This window comes from Amblyomma americanum, chromosome 3 (assembly GCF_052857255.1).
Source record: "Amblyomma americanum isolate KBUSLIRL-KWMA chromosome 3, ASM5285725v1, whole genome shotgun sequence".
Taxonomy (NCBI): domain Eukaryota; kingdom Metazoa; phylum Arthropoda; class Arachnida; order Ixodida; family Ixodidae; genus Amblyomma; species Amblyomma americanum.
The window spans coordinates 222,482,227-222,503,437 of NC_135499.1; the positions used below are offsets into that span (position 1 = coordinate 222,482,227).

General features: G+C 47.7%; 2 protein-coding genes across 4 annotated transcripts in view; one reads left to right on the plus strand and one right to left on the minus strand.

Annotated features, from left to right (window-relative positions):
- Positions 1 to 506: 506 nt before the first annotated feature.
- The window catches only part of ebi (transducin beta like ebi), a 47,751-nt gene continuing 27,046 nt past the window's right edge, over positions 507 to 21,211 (minus strand). For 2 of the 3 annotated variants that reach the window (XM_077660142.1, XM_077660143.1), the window contains exons 9-12: positions 19,254 to 19,639; positions 16,544 to 16,709; positions 11,381 to 11,482; positions 507 to 1,159 (exon numbers count right to left, since the gene is read on the minus strand). In XM_077660142.1, coding sequence (XP_077516268.1) covers positions 1,130 to 1,159; positions 11,381 to 11,482; positions 16,544 to 16,709; positions 19,254 to 19,639 — 684 coding nt within the window. In that variant the 3' untranslated portion in view covers positions 507 to 1,129. Of the gene's footprint in view, positions 1,160 to 11,380; positions 12,626 to 14,545; positions 16,710 to 19,253; positions 19,640 to 21,211 lie in introns of all 3 variants that reach the window. The other variant, XR_013313466.1, reaches the window with a different exon arrangement.
- On the plus strand, positions 6,326 to 9,152 carry LOC144122863 (uncharacterized). The gene is made up of 2 exons (XM_077655843.1): positions 6,326 to 6,331; positions 7,649 to 9,152. Exons 1-2 carry the CDS (start codon positions 6,326 to 6,328, stop codon positions 9,017 to 9,019), a joined length of 1,377 nt encoding a protein of 458 aa, XP_077511969.1. The 3' UTR covers positions 9,020 to 9,152.

Genomic DNA, 21,211 nt, shown 5'->3' on the forward strand with positions numbered 1-21,211 from the left:
ACGCACGCATTGGCCGTCGGCAAGTGAGGGTAACACGCAGCGCCGCTTTCCCAGGAGGACCTGGTGAGGGAAAACCCGATTCAAGCTAGGATGCATGCCCAGGCATGCATCCCTTATTCTAGCAGAGACGGCGCTCGCAAAATATTACGATAAGTAAAAAAACTCTGCACAGTGCAGACATGTAGCATGGCTCCCGCCCAGTTTAATGCAATATGCGACAGAGCATAAACATTTCTTTCATGATCATCAATGGCGTGCCACCCAAGTTTTAATGTTAAAAAAGGTGAAAATAAAAATGGCAAAGGAAATATGAAAACCATAGCTGGCAGGCGCAGACTGCAGAAATTGTCTGCGCTGTGCCTAAACAAGGAAATCGCCACATCATGGAGTGCACCAAAGTCTTGAACTACAGCCAGTTTTCCAACAACACCCCGAAGATCAAATGCAGAAAGGCATTTTGCCTATGCCTCCAGACCAACAAGCTCAAGCCATTCACACCAGACAAGGAACCAAGGTAATATCATTTATTTGCCTCAGGTCACTTTAAGAGTCACAACTGCAACCTTTCCAACATGCCCAGTCTCATTACTCAGCATCAATCACAAAAAGAAATCTCGCCCTCCTGTATATCCGTAATGCAGGGCATTTGTTGCACACCAGTCTGACGGCGCCATTTGCTGTACATGCCGACAAGTTTTCAGTCATTAAACGACAATGCTTTGGAGGAGCCATGTACACATGAATATATCTACATGAGGTTAAAAAGAATATGCTGACCAACCCTCCTCCCATTAGAAACCCTAACGCTATTTACAACACATGAGACGGCACCCACCTGAGGTTCCCATTTCAACATGAACAAATAACTTTAGCGCGCAACCCAAGTGCCCACTCCTCAGGCAGCATGTGTGAAGTGCACTCGCGCCAAGGCACGCATCAGCCCACGTCTGTGGCCACCACGGCATGCTCATCAGCACTGAACTGTTAATGCAGACCACTTGGTGGGCTTGCAACAGAAGATGGAAGAGAGATGAGCAGCTGCAATGGAGACCGCACAAGGCCTGCAGAACACGGTTCCTGTGAGCCAGCTTTGATTCCCTCACTCTTGCAATCCACTCCAGTGAGGCTGTTATAACTTCCGCAGGTCAAGCACAAACACCTGAAAAAACAACACATTATCTATTTAACACCACCTCTCCGGAGCAGCTCTGCCACCCACATCAAAACTAATCCATTTAAGTTCACTGCACATATACTCTGGACTGCAGTTTATTTACTTATTTATTTCACCACACTGCAGGCCCAGCCCTGGCAGAAGAAGCACACTTTTGAACAGCAAGAAACAAAGGACAAAGTATAACTTCAGCGTGTCCAGCAAATCATCAAACGGCCTGTTCCAAAGCATTCTCAAGCGCCTGCTGTAATACAAACCAAATATCATGTTTGGCTGCTACTAATAACCTCCAAGAACAACACTTCACTGAATGCCATCAACGTCAAATGAAACACGAGAGAGATAAACGTGAACACACGAATACAAAGGTATCAGGTCCTGCAGAAAAAAAACACAGGCTTCGTTGATTGAAACTCCATGCCTTCGCACCAGTCTTCGCACCATACAAGTGACCATCTTCTGCACCAGTATTCATTCTCCTTCAGCTAAAATCTTCACATTTTGCTGCTTCCATTTTACATGCATTCATTCTCAGTTTGAAAAGGAAATATGAAAACCATAGCTGGCAGGCACAGACTGCAGAAATTGTCTGCGCTGTGCCTAAACACAGGCTTCGTGCTCATCATCACCAATGCCAATGATCTGACATTTCCGGAGCACTATGAAAATTGGGCCAAAGCGCCGATTTCAATACAATGAAAGACCAATGCTGACAAATTTTAGGAAATAAATGTTGGTCATGAATTACATAGTCCAGTCAGGCAGTGTTCCGGTCCCACTTCACAATAACGAAGTTTACACTTTAGTAAAACTTTTCACGGGTCCCGTGAATTTCGTTGTAGCGGGATTCGACTGTGCATCTCTTGTTCTCAAACACACCTCTTTCTTATTTATGTTTTACTGAGAAAACAAAGAGTACAGGCGCCCACATGAAATGCAATGCCTGCACTACACATATCCATATTCCGTAAACTTCTGATCTTTCAAAAAAAGAGCAGCATAGTGTGCCTTGCCCAACGATTCTATTTCCATACACTTGCGGGCAGCAATTGATCAGCAATCTCCTGTACTGTGCCAGCTGCTTGACAAACCAAAGCAGAAATTCATGAAATGCAGGCCAAGAATACTGAGGCCAAGAATACTGAGACATGGATATGAGATGGACGAAACAGACTGCATAACAAAGCAGGAATGCATTAACTGCATCCGTTCATGTAGCCAGCACAGCAGATGGCTGGTGGTGAACTGTTCTTGGAAGAGTCATTAAAATACTAATTAATTTTTGCCAATTTCTCTTTAAAAACAGGTTAAGAGTGTGCTGTCGGGCAAGTTGGCTTTGAATGATATAAAAGTGGGCGCAAAACTTCGACAAGAACCAAGAAGAAACACATACTTGTCAGTCGTATGTGTTTCTTCTCAATCCTTGTCCAAGTTTTGCGCCAACTTCTTTTACAACAAACAGTGCTCTCAGCTCAGTGTCACAGCTACCATTTGGGTAAAGCATCCCAGTAACAAAAATTTTTCTTCACTACCCTCTTGGGTCTACCGTAGAATACAGAGCATCCGCCAATGCCCAAATAAGCGCCCACCCCCCTTTTCCTTTAAAATTTGAATCTTCCTAAAAATCCTGAACAAGTGCCCATGCGATCATGTCCCATATCCTGGAGAACATCAAAAATACATTAACCAAACATTAAGTGCCCACTCTTCGAAATATTTGTGACGTTTATCACAGAGGTAACGGAAGGGTGTGAAAGAGGCAATAACATCATTCAGACAATGTGCCTAATTTCAAGGTCAAGCAGTTTCCAAAGGAAACCAACAAAGGGATCTGACAGAAGCTGTTGCGGCAAGATATCCTGAACTTCGCGTCCAGAGCATGGGTGCAGTATCGGAAGCTGTTATACAGGAATCCTTAAAAGGCTGCAGCATTAACACTTCCCTGGATGGCAACGAGAACGAAGTGCTCCATCAACGCCTAGTGAGAATGGGATCGCCATCCGTGCCTGAAGATCGTGGCGCCTTTACCAAGGTGTGCTTGGACCTCGTGATTTAGACCGAAAGTTCTATTATTACACGCCTCCCAAGGTCAATCTTGATGTGCGTTTGACCGTGAGGCCCCAGAGCACAGGCAGACCACTTCACTCGCCAAGCACAGGCGCACCTGCACGTGCTCGCCGGCTCCGCTGCTGTAATACCATGTGATTAGGAGAGGGCAGGCTGGGAGAGGCCCAGCTACGCGTGCTATTCGGCTTCGCCGTTGTGATACCATGTCACTAGGAGAGGGTGTAACAGTTGCTATGTTGGCAGTTTCTGCTTCAGTTTCATCATGTATGAGACGCGCGCCGGACTGGGTGTGTCAACTCTTTGGTGTCGCCATCAAGCCGCTTCAGATCATCCAGTCGATATAGCTCGACGAGAAGGTGTACTGCAGAGGACGCGAGCTAAACAAGCCGCTCACACCGAGGAGCAACGAGAAGCTAGACTTGCGAAGGAACGGAGCAGAGCTGTTGCTCCGTATAATACCCCTGTCACACGGGCATTTCGAGGGCCCTCGAACCGATAGTCTATCGACTCAAAGGCGATCGAGCGCTGCCACACGGGCAGTTTCAATGGCGATCGAGTCAATAGCCTATCGAGTCAACGGAGTAGCGTATTTCGAGGGCCATCGAGATTTCGAGGGCCTTCGAGCGCTGCCCAAGGTTGCTAGTGTTGCTTCGAGCGGCGCCAAGCGCACTTTCGTACACGACACATTCACGGTGCAAAAACGTGAACAAACATTATTCGCATAAAATTTAATGCAAGCAGTCTGTAAAATTATTTTAAAATTATATTAGACTTGTTTTAAGCGCACTAATTTTGCGTTGCTTGCGTACTTAACGTTGACACCATGGCGGCCCCCTGCCCGCCCGCTTCACAGCGATAACAGCTTCGTCGCTAATCCCTCAAAGCAATATCGTGTTCTAAGCTGTTGTATTCGCCTTCGATTTGCCCATTCTTACCCTCGCATAAGGTTTCAAGAGACAAATAGCTCTTGTATTTCAGATATCATGGCGAATTCCCAGGTCTTAAGCCTGACGAAGCAGCGCTCCGACGCAGTTGGATTGGCTGGGTTTTGGCTCGTCTTGTATTAGAGTGGCTACAGCAATGTCCGTCGCGTACGTGCAATTAAAAGGGTTTTGAACGACTTTCGCGTATGCGTGTAGTTCAGCATTTAGTATACATTTATCAAATATTTTTATTTTTGCAAAATCCAAAGTAGCGATTCTGGCGCCACACATCCGTGGCGTAAGACACGAGAACCGTTTCAATGGCCATTGAGATTTGCCGTGTAGCAGCGGCGAGTTCGATGGCGATTGAAAATCTCGAAGACCCTCGACTTGAGGGTGATTGAAACTGGCCGTGTGACAGGGGTATAAGTAGGTTTGGAAGAGCTAAACCTCACCAAATTTTTGTTTAGAAGAGTGTTCGATGGATTCTGTGATGAAGATTAGCCGTGCTTTAATCACGTTTTTTAATATCTTCTCATAAACTGTTCAAATTCTTCTTCTCGCATATGCTGTGATTACGCAGTACCATGTTTCTCCCTTCTCTCATGGTGGCCACCATCTTGAATTTATTGATCAACCATCAGACAAAGTCTCCATTGTATTCAGCGGTAGAGATGATGAAAGCGGCCAGGGCGGAAGTGACGGCCACTGGCGTGCGGAACTGCTTCCGCAAAGCCGGCTTCGTCGACACAGTGTCTGATGCCAAGCCTAATGCTTCGGAAGATGACCAGCCCGGCGGCGATTTATGGCAGGTCGACTCTGACATGGGGGGTCATGACAATGGTTGTAATGATTTTATTTGTCAATGACGATGCCGATACCACGAAACCGTGCACGGACGAGGGCATTGTTTCTGAAGTGTGGGACGAGAGTGACGCGGAGGAATCAGATGAGGATCAAACTTCGGAGCCAGCACCCATTAGCACGCCTGTAGCTATGGGCTACATAGAGCCTCAGACAACTTGTCTATGCCAAGGGCCTCGGCGAAGAACATGCTTCTGCTTTAAATAAACTGGAAACCTCCCTCATCAGATCTGCGCTGCAAAAACAGACATCCATCACGGACTTTTTCGCAAAAAAAAATTTTGTGTTTTGACAAGCAACTGTCTTTAAAGCTGTGGTCCACTTACTACAGTAGAATCTTAGTGATACGAATCTAAACGGGAGGCGAAAATATTCGTATCACCCGAAATTTCGTATCACCAAAAAACAAGCGAAATCTGCCCCGAAACCATGAGACACGGGGAAAAAAAAAAACAAAACATTTAATTATGTTGAAAGAAGTCACGTGTGTCCTTCTGAGTCTTCTTCTTTGTGAGGTCGGCCAGCAGAGAATTTTCGAAGCTGAAGAGCTGGGCTGTAGTGTTCTCACACACAGTATCGGATGTCGCAGCATGCCGCAGAATATCGAGAGCGTGCATAGTTTCGGCTGCCGACGGTGGTTGGTCATCACCATTTTGGCACTCGTCTTCTTCTTCGTCACTGGTCGAAATTCCAGGATGCGACGATACATCCTCCACGATGTCTTCCACTGTGCGCAGACAACAGGTGACAAGATCGTCCTCCGCAATGACGAAATCGTCGGCACTGCAGTCAACACTAAGCTGGTTCCAGACATCAACCGGAATTGGATCTGGCACTTCTGAGGTGGTGGCCACTGTGGATTTAAAATCCCACTTTGCGAAACAATTCGCGATGGTTGCGGGGGAGATGCACTCCCAGGCCACTGCAATAAAATGTACAGCATTCAAGACTAATCTGCATATTTGTGTCCTTACGGTCAATCTTCGCAAGGAGGCGGCGCACCAACAAACCTTTGAAGTGGTGCTTTACGTTTCTGATAAAGCCAGCGTCCAGTGGCTGCAAATGACTAGTAGCGTTCGGGGGCAGGAATACCACTTTGATGCTCTGTAGCGTCATGTGCTTTGGATGCGCCGCACACTGGACCAGCAGCAAAACAAACTTTCTGTTCTTGCATGACATCCTATGGTCAAGTATGCGACGAACTCCACAAACAGAGCAGACGTCAGCCACGCCTTTTTATTGGCTCTATATGTGCAGGGAAAACAACCGGCTGCCTTGAAGCATCGGGGCTTTTCCAATGACGGTCAGTTTCATTTTTTCTGACCCGTCAGCGTTGCAGCAAAACAAAACCGTCACAAGCTGATCACTTTTTTGTCCTCCCTGGCAGGCTTCGCCCTTGAAGCAGAGACTCTTTTCGGGCTGAAGATTGTAAAACAACCCTGCCTCGTGAATGTTAAAAACATCGCGAGCATCATATCCCGCGATGAAAGACTGCAGCGTGGTTGCCATCCAATCTTCAACGACGGAGGCTTCAACTTTTTCCCTTCGCCGCAAACGATCTTGTAGGAGAGGTCATGCCATGCCTTAAGGGGGGACACGGCTCTTTGGCACCGAAAATCGGCCCAAAAATCAGATTTTCAATCTTTTAATTTTCGTGTTCCTCGCACCATTCCGCATCTGTATGCAAATTTTCATCATTATACCCCACGTAATTAAGAAGTTATAGCGATTTAAAAATGCAGTACCACACCCACTGCCCTTTAAATTGTGAACGACACCCAATTTCGATCGCCCGGCGCATCGAAACTACGCGCTCTACCGCCGCCATTTTTGTCTCGTTCTAAAGCGCGGGCTTTCGGCTTATTTTTTATTTCGAGCAGCAACCCTGTACATGCCGCCTTCGCCAAAAAAACGAAAGAAAAAATAAATAGCGGCGCACGCTGCTATTGGCCGGTTTAGGCACGTGATCAAAATGGCGTCGTCTGGTTGGTTCCGGCAAGCTAGCCATGGAAAGTGGACGCCCGGCGACGCCAGTTTGTCTTTCTGCCAACCACGCTAGTGCAACGCGAGAACCATGCCAGGAGGCGCGAAGTACCGCTCTGTGCACAAGTTCGGGCGAAAGCGTGCAAAAGGAAAAAAAAAACGTGTTAATGACGCGACATTGTTGCATACTGTGCAACAAGCAAGCGCCAGTGGTACGGGATTGCGTGATGGTCACGTTGCGGGCGGCGACGCTTCTCCGTCTCCGCTGGATAACGGGGGTGTTCTTCGTGCTGATTGTAGTCGCGTACGAATTGACACCACGCCTGTCACTAACAGTGACATAACTCAAGCGAGTGCCCGTGAGCAGTCTACACTTGATCGAATGGAATCGACGCCGGCGACGGCACGAAAGACCGCGCTGTTCACCGATGCAAGTGGTGCGTCCGCAGGATCAGACGCAGACGGAACAGCCTCCTATGCAATAATTGACATCAGCGTTGCGAACATCCTCTTGGATGCCGTGCGGTGCAAAACGTGTCGCGGATGCGTGAGGTTGATTACCAGCGACCAGAGCTATGGCCTTGCCGTGAATCTGATCGTGCTATGTGACAACTGTGGTGAGATTGCGGCCGAGTAGAACTCGCAGAGGGTTGACGGTGAGAAAAAGTGCAATCCTCTCGAGCTTAATATTCTTGCTAGACGAGCAATGCTGTCGACCGGTAACGCCCAGACAGCAATGAACGATATCTTTTCGGCGATGGGATTGTCGCGGCGTGGCATGCACAACAAGACGTTTCAACGGCACTTGAAAAACACACTGCAACCTGCTGCTACTCGAGCAGCTGCGGCAGCTATGGCACAGGCCGCGCAGGCAGTGGCGAAGGTATATGACGACTTGTGTTTTGGGCACATGGGGAACATTGCCGTGTGTTACGACGGCACATGGATGACGTGCGGGCACTCGTCACATATAGGCGTCGGTGCCGTAGTGAAAGTCTTCACTGGTTATGTGCTCGATTATGTGGTGCTGTCAAACTTTTGTCTGGGCTGCGAAACTGGCCCAAAGCCGAACACTGACGGCTATGAACTCTGGAGATCGCGCCACGAGTGCCAAAAGAACACCAACTGCAAGGCTGGCCAAATGGAGGTAGAGGCAGGCAAAATTCTATTTGAGAGGTCTCTACAGCGCCACAACATGCGCTACACAACGATGTTATGCGATGGGGACAGTCGCACGTTTAATGCCCTTCAAGATGCTAAAATCTATGGCTACATTGAAGTAGTCAAGGAGGACTGCATAAACCATGTGCACAAGCGTATGGGAGCAGCTTTGCGCAACCTCTTGCAGAGGCACAAGGGTGCAGGAAAAAGTCTTGGTGGCAGAGGAAGGCTCACAGCTGATCTAGTTGACAAGCTAGCTATATATTATGGCCGAGCGCTAAGGTCAAATGTAGGTAATGTGGATGCCATGCAGCGAGCCATGATGGCGACATATTACCACATCACGTCTACTGGTGACTGCCCCAATCACACTTTGTGTCCCACTGGTGAGCAGTCTTGGTGCCGCCACAATGCTGCAAAAGCAAAAGAGGAGCCCGAACCGAAGCATAAGTACAGTCTGCCATGCGATGTGGCTGAAGCTCTTTTGCCCGTGTACAGTCGCTTATCAGAGAAGAGCCTGCTGCAGAGGTGCATTCGGGGGAAGACCCAGAATTCAAACGAGAGCTTCCACTCGATCATCTGGAACTTGATCCACAAAGAGCAGCATTCGTCACTGTTTGCTGTGGAAGCAGCCACAGCAGAAGCTGTGCTGCGCTTCAATGCCGGCTGCAAGCATACAGCAACAGCAATTCTGCAAGGATGCAACGCGAACGTGCCAGCAACTGTCTCCAGGAGAGCTGAAGAAAAGGACTTGCGCCGTAACACGCGTTCTGCGAAGAAGCGGGTGGCTTCGCCTGGCTTTGCTAAAGCGAAAAAAAAAGAAGCACCACGACAGCATGCACCCTGACTATGCTCCTGGTGCATTTTGAAAGCATGCGAAGGTCTTTGGGGTTTTCTTTCCTGATTAAATATGCTGTGAGGCTTGAGTGCTTCTCCCAATCCCCCAATTTTGGTGGTGTTGCAGTTTTTAAAGACTAATATCTCCGGTCCTGTTCTTGCTATATTTTTTTTTGCTAGAAAGGGAACCTTGTGAGTCACATGACGCCAAGGTAAATGCAATGATCACAAGACAAAATTTACTGAGGTTATCTGTCTTGGGTACCCAAATGGACCTTTCCTTTCAAAAGTTTCCTATTGCATAACTTAGGCTGAAATTGGCATAAGCCATTAAATTTTGCATTAGTTCACTTTCCACTAGTTTCTGATCATGTTGACATATCAATCATTGGCATAATTTACATGTAGATACTGTGAGATGTTTTTTCTCGTTTTCTCAAAACTGCAATTTTCAGGGTTCTGCAATTTTGGAGGAGCGATATCTCTTAAACTATTTGTGTTATAGCTCTCATTCTTGTTCTGTTAGAAAGAAGAACTCTTGGACAGTGCATTAAGACTAAAATATGTTCAGTTATTACACGGCAACATTCACAAAATTAATTATCAATCTTGGGTGCCAACTTGGGCTTTTTGTCACAAATGTTTGACTAGGTGTAACTTTGGTTGAAATTCTTCTAGCACATTAATTCTTGTCTTGTTGCACTCTATGATCCTTCTAGATCACTCTGGCAGGTCTATTCTCATCATGCCATAGAGTGTTTAGTAATTAGCTCACCTCCAAATGAGCAACATGAATTAGGTGAAATTTTGAAAACTATTTCATCTACAAGAATCAGATATTTGAAATCAGCATGCAAAAATATACAAATGGTGCAAGTTCCAACCAGATCCACCCATAAATAAGGAAAAAAGTTCTAAGAGGGGTGTCCCCCCTTAAATCGGTGAATCCAGCCAGCAGAGGCCTGAAAATTTTCAATTCCAAGCGTGAGTGCAATGTCCGCAGCCTTCTCACGCAGAACTTTTCCATCAACGTTGACGCCGGCCGCGGTGACCTCTTAAAACCATGTTAGGAGAACTTCTTCTAACATTACATGGTGAGCAGTGTTCGCTTCTTTGGAGTTTATGCCTAAGTGCTGCACATTCTGCATAATTTGGTCGCGCTGACCGAAGATCGTAGACAGCGTAGAAATTGGCAGGCCTAATTCCTTGGCCATGTCAATGCGCCTTTTCTTGGGCTCTTCGTCCACCTTCTTTAAAATATCCAGTTTGTCCTTCAAGGACAGCGCCTTCCACTTTCGCAACATCGTACTGATTGCAGTACCTTTCGGCTGATGTGATCAATGCTTGTAAAACGGCACATGCAAACACCACGCTGCACTTCCGTAGTCGTCGCGCATGAGGGAACAAAGAAGCGGGAGCTGCTGCTGGTGTTACGATCTGCGCGCTGGCTGTAGCGGAAAGACCGGCGGAACGGGCGCGCAGGGCCGCGAGAAATGTGGAGGACAAATCGCGCCCGACCGGTTGGGTTGGCTGGTTCGCAGGGTGAACGGACCAATAAGCAGCGGCGGGCAAAACAACAAAGTAAAATGAAAAAGGCAAAGAGGTCGCCCCCAAAAAACTAGAGAGAGAGAGAAAGTTTCGCTTGCCTCGTCAGCCTCCCTGCTGCAGCGTAATCCCAAACCGGCACTGGCGCATGCTGCGCCGGTGGCTGCTCGACGGTAGCAGTACCGAAGTTCATATCACCCGGCACGACGCGGAAAAGTGTTCGGAATTCGTATCACACCGAAATTTGTATCAGCCAGGTTCGTATCACCGAGATTCTACTGTACTAACTTCGGGATATAACGAACGGACGGCGCGTGATGCTCATGTTCGTTATAAGTGGGCTTGACTGTATCTTCAAATTGTAGCTGGGCGCTTGCTTAGTATTTTATGGTAATACCTTGCTCTTACACCATAGACCAAAGAGCAAACCAATTCGAGCTGCTTGCCTCCACCTCACTCTACAGGTGGTCCCAACCACAGTCGATACTGTCAATCATAGTTCAATCAATCAATCGCTAAAACATCCTCTCATTGCTAGAAAGCCATAAACTGGTATGCAGAACTGCAGACATTACTATTTCAAAAATATGAATATGCATTCCAAATATCGCTGTGAAAGTGCTGACGTCCTCACCAATAAGCTACACTCAGAGATTTCTCAAATGGTACCATATCAGAGCAAGCAAAAAAAGGGTGCCGATCTAGGGGCAGTGGTAGAAACAGCTTGAAAATCTTGGTTTATCCCGAGAACATTACGGCACTTGAAAACGGTGTTTCACTATTCATGCCACTTCAATGCCACGAGCATGCAAGGGTCAGAGCTTACCGAGCCATCTGATGCACTGGCGCCAACTTTGTCACCTCGTTGATTCCAGCAGACCTCGAAGATGCCACCCGTGCCCTTGTAGCTGTGGATCAGGTTGCCACTCTGCATATAATTTAGGTGGATTAAAGAGGTGGCGAAAAATGGGTGACCATGCACGCTACCCAAAAACCCAAGGGCCTTGACTTTTCACGGCGGAAAAATTTAAATTCCGCAAACTTTATTTATTTATTCAAATACCTCACGGGCTCCGACTGGAGTATTATGTGAGGGGGGTTACATAACTGGGGTGGGAAAAAGAAGCAAGTAGAACATTGTTATTTTAACATCGTTATACAAAGAACAAGCAACCAACCAGAAAATAGAACTAAATTGAAAAACTAAATTGAAAAACGCACTACAGAACACACTTCAGAAGAAAATGCTACTTATTTTTTCTTTGAAAATAACATGATCTGAGATGTGAACAATGTTATCAGGAAGACTATTCCAATAAATGATTGCACGGGTCAGGGCTGATGAGTTGAATGCAGTGGTCCTTCCCGAAAGGCGCTTAAAACTGAGGTGATTATGCAATCGGTGAGATGTGCGGGCCGGTTTTGTAAGGGGTAGTGTGAAGGAATGATGGCTGTAAACAATTTTATGGAAGAGGCAGATAAGTGCTATTGTTCTGCGAGATTCTAAGGATGGAAGGGATAACGAAGCCTTAATGTTAGTTATACTGGAATGTCGGCAATAGTTGCGAGAAATGAAGCGAGCGACACGATTTTGTACGCGCTCTAGGGAATTAATTAGGTACTGTTGGTGAGGTGACCAAATGGAAGATGCGTATTCAATTTGAACAAAGGATCTGTGAAATTTCAGTGGAGAAATCAAACAGTGCCTCAGAATGCACCTCGCATTATACAGTAAAACCTCGTTAATTCGAAATCGCTTAATTCGAACTTCCGGTTAATTCGAACTGACGGCCGGGTCCCGGCAAAGCCCTGTGTATTTCAATGGGTCAAAACTCCCGATAATTCGAATATGCCGGTATCCACGTCGGTTAATTCGAACTAGGCGCCGATGGCTGGCATCGCTCCGCGCATATAGAAGTCACCTCGTAGCAAATACAAAGCGCTGAAAATTAAAAAAAATGCAGAATGATGAGAAAAAAAATAAGCCAGCACGCATGTCAGCACACACGAGGTGAGACGTGAATTTCGTTGCCCGAACCAACCCTGCGGTGCATGCCGTAGCAGGTTTTCGCTGCCAGAGCGTCGAAGCATTGGCTTGTCTATTTTTGGCTGACGCGCGGTCACGCGGGTAGCCACCCTACCGCGGGCGCCGCCTATGCTCCGGCCACGGTGGCTCCGGCGCAAGCCGTTGCAGGTTTCCGCTGCGCCGAGGCGGTCGTGACCATTGGAGACGCACGCGACCATGGAGGAAGGAAGTACTCGGGAGAGGCGGTTACGTCACATTTTTTTGAAGCCGCGCTTTTTTTCTGATGGAAATAAACGTTTCAATCAAGCGGGCCTCCCCTCCCCATTCCCCCGCTTCCCTCTACTTGGGCGCCGTCCCAGCGCGCCTGCCTATGCAGCAGACGACGCCGCTGCGCCCAGCGTTCTATTGGCTGCGCCGTCGGCTAAACTCTCCCAGTAGCCCTTGCGAGAACACGTGACTTCCGGTACCCTTTTTTTGTGCAGCTCGGGAAGCGACATGGAGGAAAGAAGTGGGAAGCGAAGACTCTTTCCTTTCCTTCATCCTGCACGCAGCACCCGGCCCCTCTTGCGCCTAGTCTTTGTTGCCGCGGTGTCTAGCGAAGTTTGTGTTGCGTGATATTCCTCGTTTGTTTGGTGTCTCGCTGGTGACGTCTCATCGACTGTGCCAATCATGGCAAACCGAGGAAAGTACTCCGCAAAGGATTTTAAGACGAAGGTGGAGATATTACAGGAGGTCGAACGTGGTCTCCTAACAAAGACAGCGATCGCAGAGAAGTTTGCAGTCAAGAAATGCACGCTGTCCACATACCTCAAGAAGAAGGACTCGATCTTCAATGCGTATCAAAAGGAGATGGAGCCCTCGCGGAAACGACTAAGAACATCGGCTCATCCAGAGATGGAGGATGCTGTAATGGCATGGATTAAGGACGTTCGCAGCAGGAACATTCCGCTAAGTGGACCAATAATTGCCGCAAAGGCAGTGGACTTTGCCAGCCAGATGGGCATAAGTGACTTCAGCGCAACGGAAGGCTGGTTTTCGCGTTTCAAGGCCCGTCACGGACTTACATTTAAAAGCGTTTGTGGAGAGGCAGCCGCAGTCGATGAAGAAACGTGTCAAAATTGGATCTCAGGTCAACTAAAGGACTACCTTGCCGATTACTCGCTCAGCGATGTGTTCAATGCAGATGAAACCGCGCTTTATTTTAAGTTGCTGCCGAACAAGACTGTCAGTTACAAAGGCGACACGTGTTCAGGCGGGAAGAGAAGCAAGGAAAGAGTGACGGTGTTGGTGTGCGCAAACGCGACTGGCACGGAACGGTGCCGCTTGCTAGTTATAGGCAAAGCAGCGAAGCCTCGCTGCTTTAAAGGGCTAAAAACTCTCCCTGTTGATTATACTTTCAACAGAAAGTCGTGGATGACGCGAGCAATTTTCACGGATTGGCTGCGCACACTCGACAGGAAGTTCGCGGCACAGAACAGGAATGTTCTGTTGTTCGTCGACAACTGTTCAGCCCATTGCGACATCAGCGGACTGAAGGCGATCCGTCTGGCATTTCTGCCGAAAAACACTACGGCTGTGCTGCAGCCTATGGACCTTGGGGTTATTAAAAACCTCAAAACACTGTACAGGCGCCACCTCCTAGAGCGGATTCTTGTGTGTATGGACAGCGGCAAATCGTACGACGTCAATCTCCTCGGAGCTTGCCACATGCTGGCAACATCGTGGAATGCTGTCAAGGCGGACACAGTCGCGAACTGTTATCGAAAGTGCGGCTTCATTGAAGGCCCAGAAGCCTGCAGCACGGCAGAGCTGGATGCTCAGTGTGATGACTCCGTCGCGCTGCACCCTGCCTACGCTGCTTCATCGGAGGGTGTTGACTTCCAGAGCTTCGTAGACGTTGACAGCGGCGTGGAGACATCGGGGCCGTTAAGCGATGCCGAGATTATTGAAGCGGCCTGCGGTGACCAGATGCCGCACAACTCGGGCGCGGCGAGCACAGCTGACAGCGACGACGAGTCCGACGGAGGCGACGATCCATTGCCACCTTTGAGTGCATGTGAAACAGCGTCAGCACTCGATCTGGCTGCACGCTACTTCTCCGCCGATGATAATTCGGACGCTGCGTTGGAGCTGTTGGGCAAGTTGCAGACGATGCTTGTCGAGTCACGGCAAAGAAAACGAAAACAAATGCGCATCACCGATTATTTTTCTCTTTGATATGCTTTGCCAATCTGCTGTTAATAAACATGTTTTTGAAGCATAGTGTCATATTTAATCATTAAGCTTGCTGCTTACGCGAATGCATTTTGATGTTAGCTCCAACCGCATAAACAAATTAACTTTATTTCCTTCGACATTCGGGCTCTATGATTTTAATTCGCGCAATCGCCCGCCGCAAATGTGTAGTAGCGCGTAGTAAGAGATAACGATCTCAGATATGCCTGTTTTAGCTTCGGCCCGTGCTGCCGGGCGTGATGGCCGCTTTTTTTAGCGCCCGCTCGTTATTTCAAACTCCGCTTAATTCGAACAAATTTCCGGTCCCCCTCGAGTTCGAATTAACGAGGTTTTACTGTATTCGGAACCAAGGCATGAATATACAGTAGACTCCCTTTAAAATTAATTTGAAGGGACCAGAAAATGTTTGCTAATCAAGAGTTTGTGAAGAAAGGTGTATGAGTATGCTGGGTGTGTCCAAATACAGCAGCAGACTGATTTCATGGACTCCAATAACTTGGACTTGAGTGATATTTCGGAACCTCGCTGAGGAACCATCATACACACCTCGTAAGAACGTGTACATTTTCACAACTGATATTTTAGACTCTGTGGAATCCAAAAGTTTGATTTTTCTGACTAAAATAGATGCCAGCAATACTACGGAAGTCATTTCACAACAGAAAATTAGTTTTTTTCGACTTAATATACACACAAGCGGATATCACTGTCGCAACCAACCGGTTCTCCGCTGCTGTGAAAGGCCCCCATCAAAAACTGACTCAATCCGACGGGCTGGCTTGGATAGGCTAGGCTATTTGTTCTTCATGGCTGCCACTTGAGATAATGACATGCTCTTGGTTGCCATCGAGATGGCCTACAAATCACGCATGAATGTGCTGAGAACGGGTATGCCATAGCTTGGACGGCGCAACCCGCACTGTAGGGGAGGTGAGGGGCACATTCGGAGGCGCTCGCTCTTGCTTGCGTCTTCCCTTGGGTTACCTCCGTCAGTCTGCATGAGTGTCATTGCGCAAACTGGCTGTTCTTGCTTCGCACGGTGCATGCATTCGATCACGGCATGACCTGCGCCCGCGCCACACTTTCTGGTATTTTGATGTAGACTTTAGACTATCATGACGCGGGGTGTGGCTCATATAAAGTCCAATACTATTGCTTGCAAGCAGAATGTGGGGAGCAGCATAGTCAACATTTCTTGAAAGCCAGTTTTTTTTGCAGAAAGAACTGCATAAAGTTGTTGCGATGAATGTTTCCCACATGAATTTGCCATCTCAGAAAGTGCTGTTTTAAGGACTTCAGTATCTATTTGCCTCCGAATGTTGGCCTAGCAATTCCTTCTCGACCTCCTATGGCTAAGACCAAAGTGTAATGCTGGCCTTGCAATTATGCTGTTACGCGTCAGTTGCTCAGAGATTTCCTGGACTGCGCGTGCTGCGAATGTCATCATTCCGCGGGAAGTATGTTGTTACGGCCAGACACTTTACCAAGGAAGCCTGCCAGAATTCACTGTTGTGAGCTCAGCTTCGTCCAACGCCACAGACTTACATGGGTTTTGGCCGGAACAATATTTGGTAATCCGAATTAAATTAGGACAAATTAACAATGTTTACTGTATTCACATACAGCTGTACAGCTTTGCTCTGCCAACCAAGATTTCTATGGCCTTTACTTTAGCTTCCCTAGCTAAGCAAAACAGAACACGAGGACTGGTGCTGCACAAAAGCCCACCTGTGTTGACCAGATGTGGACACATTTGTCGAAGGACCCACTGGCCAGGAACTTGCCATCCGGACTGAAGGCCACACTGTACACAGGCTCCGTGTGCTTTGTCAAGGTGTAGAGGCACACGCCCCGATCCACCTCCCAGAGGCGCACCGTTGAGTCAAATGAGGCACTGCACATACAGGGGCAATACAGCACTCGGCACGTTTCTGTGTACTCTCTCTTCTGACACCGATGCGTGCAGGCCTCATGCAAGTGCTAGCTTTCAGCCCAAAAGCACTATACTGACGTGTGTACTGAATGTCGGAAACAAATGCAACTGTAAAGCCACATATACAAATATTACACAGTCAAAGTTAGCAAGCAGCATTAGTCCCTTGCCGCTCCCTCGGCCTTGTGCCGGTATTTGTGCACCTACTCACCTACCCATATCACTCGTTTCCTTTCTCTGCACCAACTACACCAACACACATGCAACTGAAATTCTGTTCTAAGCCATTCAAGCCTTAGTGCTCCCTTTTACTGCGCTGCTTGCACTGCAGTGTCTGTCACCGTTTATTTTTTTGTGTTATTTTTGTTTGCACAGTACTTTTTATATACCCCACTGTAATGCTCCAAGCAGCAACAGTGCTCATAAAATAAATACACAAATATCATCTCAAAGTGCCTGGGGTACAACTAAGGGCTTAGCGACATGTTTTGCTTAGAAAGCATCGTTATCAGGCTCGCTGTTCATACTGAGTTGGTGGCTTAACCAGATTAACTTCCTGGAGACTTTTTGTACAACTGTAGTGGTGAGCCAGTAGTACAGGGCAGATCAAGTGCAGTACTGCACAAGGCAGATCAAGTACAGCACTGTTCTAATGAACATGTGTTGGCCACTTAGGCGAAATCAATGCCACACTGTGGCACCATCACAAACAAGTGATTTGCAAGCACATTCATGCACTGTTGTCAGACCTTCATAGTAAAAAAGAACCTGCCAAGTGCTACTGCACGAGTTGGCTGGCGCCAGCAATGCGGACAGCATTGGGTACAGGAAACTGCCACTCTATAGTGGAATGCTTGAAAGATTTTCATCAAGAAGAGGAAGCATACCGCAGATTACTACAACCTAGGGTGCTTTGCCCAACAGCTAATCCTCATCTAATAACTAGGTTCATGATTAGCCTCACAACAGGCAATGTGTTTGCCTTTCACAACACCACAAGTGAGAAGCAGTATCCTGAAAAAAGACCTTAAAAAGACTATGCAACGAATAAAAAGTCGCTTGTAAATGTTTTCAATGCTTAGAAATGATGCTAAGAAGCATTCACACCAAGTATGAGTCTTCAGAACTGAGCCGGCAATTTATTACTAACTTTTAAAAACCGTGTTTTTCAAAATCCGCGGGCCGATTGGTGTGCTCATAGTGACCGATTTTGGAACTAAAATCGCGAAACAAAGACGTCACACTACCCATGACGGCGCCAGGCCACCACACGCTCTCATTCGTTGGAGCCACGGCAGCCACGACGTCACGGGCACACGTAGCCGTGAAAATCGTCTGCTCAGGCCGCCGCGCGACCCTCTCGGGCAACGCGAGCCAGGGCATTGCCTTCGCGCATATGGTTTCAATTTTCCTCTGCCGCCTCCTTCTGTCGGGAGTTCCGGAGCCACTCGCATGGCTCTTCGTGTGCACGCATAGGGCTCGATGCCCATTGCGGCCGTAAAAGCGAGCAGTCGCACCTTGAGGTCCGTGTTTATTACTGCGAATTACCACAGATGACAAGGAAAGAAACCCGACGCGCGCCGCACTCCCGGAGAGATGCCGCCACGTCGCCGATGCTGCTGCAGGGGGGCTAGGAGCGACAACCGGAAGTTGCAAAATAAACGTCGGCGGATGACGTACTCATAGGCGGGGCCCAGTCCCAGAGCTGTTTTCTTTATTTTTTTTCTGGTGCTCCTCGTGTACGAGTTGAGGGGGGACAGGAGGAGCATAATTTTTAATCGTCTATATCTTCGCTGTTATTGATGCTAGCTCAAAAATTCTTGCACTGGGTGACGAGTGATCGAATGCCTATCTCTCGTCTGCTTTACGTAATCTCAATTATTTTATTGCATAGTCCCTTTAAAGAGGCACTGCGATGCTTTCTTTTAATGTATTTTTCTGGTTAGAGAGATTCCTCGTGCATTCCAAACAGCAGTACGAAAAACAATTATTGAAATCAAAGTATGTACACGAAAGTTATTCTACAGCAACAAAAGGCTGTTTAGCTCAGTTCAGTTTTATTTCCTTAAAGGCTCTCACTGAAGGAGGTGTTACATAAAGGTGGTGGCTCACACAGAGTGGCAACCACCAGCAAAGAAGCGTGAGTCAATCATGTAGCACTTAAAAACAAATGCAATTTTTCCGTGGCTGGCCGCAGTCATCCCTAATGTGGCCCATGTAAGGATACTGTAGTGGAGGCCTCAGTGTCAACTTAGACCTCCGGGGTTCCTTAATGTGCACCGACATCATACAGTACACGAGTTTCTGCAGTTCACTTCAATTGAAATTCAATCCTGCAATTCAATCCCGCGACTTAGGGACCAGCAGCCAGAAGCCAGTGCTGCTGAGCCACCATGGCGAGTAAATGGGCCATTTGAGGTCTTCACTCTAGGCCGCAAAAGTTGCCATTGCTTGCCTTTACTTGACAATTTAGCAAACTGGCATTTTGCGTCAAATTCCACCCACCTGGCCAGAATGAGACTCATGTTTGGGTTGTTGGTGCCTGGCCCTGTGGGACTCCACTTGATGGTGTAAATCTCCTTGCTGTGTGCCTGCAGGTCGTGCACGCACGTGTCCTGCTTCATGCTCCAGATCTTGAGGGTCATGTCGTCTGAGCAGGAGGCCAGCAGGGCCCCCTGGGGGTCCCACTTGATGGCGTTCACCTCGTTGGTGTGGCCTGTGAATGTCTTGACTGGCTTGTCGGCACCCAGCTTACACACGTGAATGCACTGGTCCGTGGAACACGAGGCGAAGCTCGTGTTGCTCTGCCAGTCCACATCGAGCGCAGGTGCTGTGTGGAACGCAAACTGCTGCGTGCACTGGCCAGTGCTTGCGTCCCAGATTATAGTCGTCTGCACAAAGGCACACAATGCTAGTCTCACAGGTCACACATTCTCACAATTTTATTTGGGGCTGAAAACACATCCTTTTATGTTTCCCTTTATGCTAGTGCAGCAATTGAGGAGCCCGTAAAACTGGGCTGATGTGTTTTCCCAAGCACTCTTTGCAACTGTGAGCCTGATGCCAGGCAAAAATCAGTTCAGGCTGGCACAACAACTAGAATGCTTCCGCTGCTCAGTGCCCATGGATGGATGCATACTGCCCAGCTGATGCCGCATGCAGGGCAGGTGGCTTTTTCAGGCAATATTGCAAGCAGCAGACACCAGCTGAACACCCGTTCTAACTCCTCCTTTTTAACTCTTCTGATGCAATGGCAACAAAGGTGCCACAAAGGACTGTTGACTACTGCAAAGGCTGGCTGGCAGTGAACAAGCACTGGCACCTGTTAACACAATGGCTGACAGCACAAACACAAGGCTACACCGCTGTGATGCGGGCCCATAGGAAATAGGAGAGGAAAAATGTACCAATGAGCGGTGGCACAGTAATGCAATAAAATACGGCTGCTACAGCTTAGCTTGCAGCTGCTGCCAAAATCTCAAATTTGCTGTGGCCTCCTTACTGCAGTACTGCCAGTGGCCATGGCTATCTTATTTGTTATCATCCAGGTTGCTTGAATTATCCAGGACTTTACACAATGTACAGGTGCGGACATAAGTAAATGGGGCACGCAGCAGGCTTCTAAGCACAATAACGCTTTTATTAGAACACTGTTACATACTTGAAAGGGCCCTGTCACAAGTTAACTTTGAGTCGATAGCCTTTGAGATCCTCAATCACGACTGAACTTGAAGGAGTTACACCGCTGCTACACAGCAAACTTGATTGCCGCTGAGAAATTACATCACCTCACACCAAGGCAGTGTGGCGTTGCCATCACTGCCAATTATTTTTCAGGCATGCAAGCTATCAACTCACAACTTTAACCTGGGAAGTTTAAAAACAAAATGTTATTCATTAAAGTAACATTAATCACTCTAAAAACGAATTTCGTTGTTTCGGACAAGCTGTAGTAGCACTCATGCACTTCCGAGGAAGCGCATATTGAAGAAGTGAAGTTTTGTTTCACTGGCAACAATGGTATTATGCTTACTGCAGTGTTTTGCGGCCAGGCATGTCTTTTTTTTCTCTGCAAAACAAGTAGCATATTTTTAAGTTCCACAACTTTTCAGTGAGTGCACTGCGGTGAGCTCTCGTACCAAAGAGTGCATGCTGCCACTGCTCGAAGGCCTTCGAAATCTCAAGAACTCTGTGCTCCTCCACAGACTCGATAGACTAATGGCACAATTGTCATTGGAGCTACCAATGTCATCGTCACCATCCGCCTGACTACGCCCACTGCAGAGCAAAGGCCTCTCCCATGCCTCTCCAATTAACCTTGTCCTTTGCCAGCTGCAGCCATTGATCCCCACAAGCTTCTTATCTACCAATGTAATAGCATTCAATTGGCCATTGAAATGATAGCCTATCGGTTCAAACACGCACCCCCGAAATGCCTGTGGGTCAGGGTTATTTACCCCTAT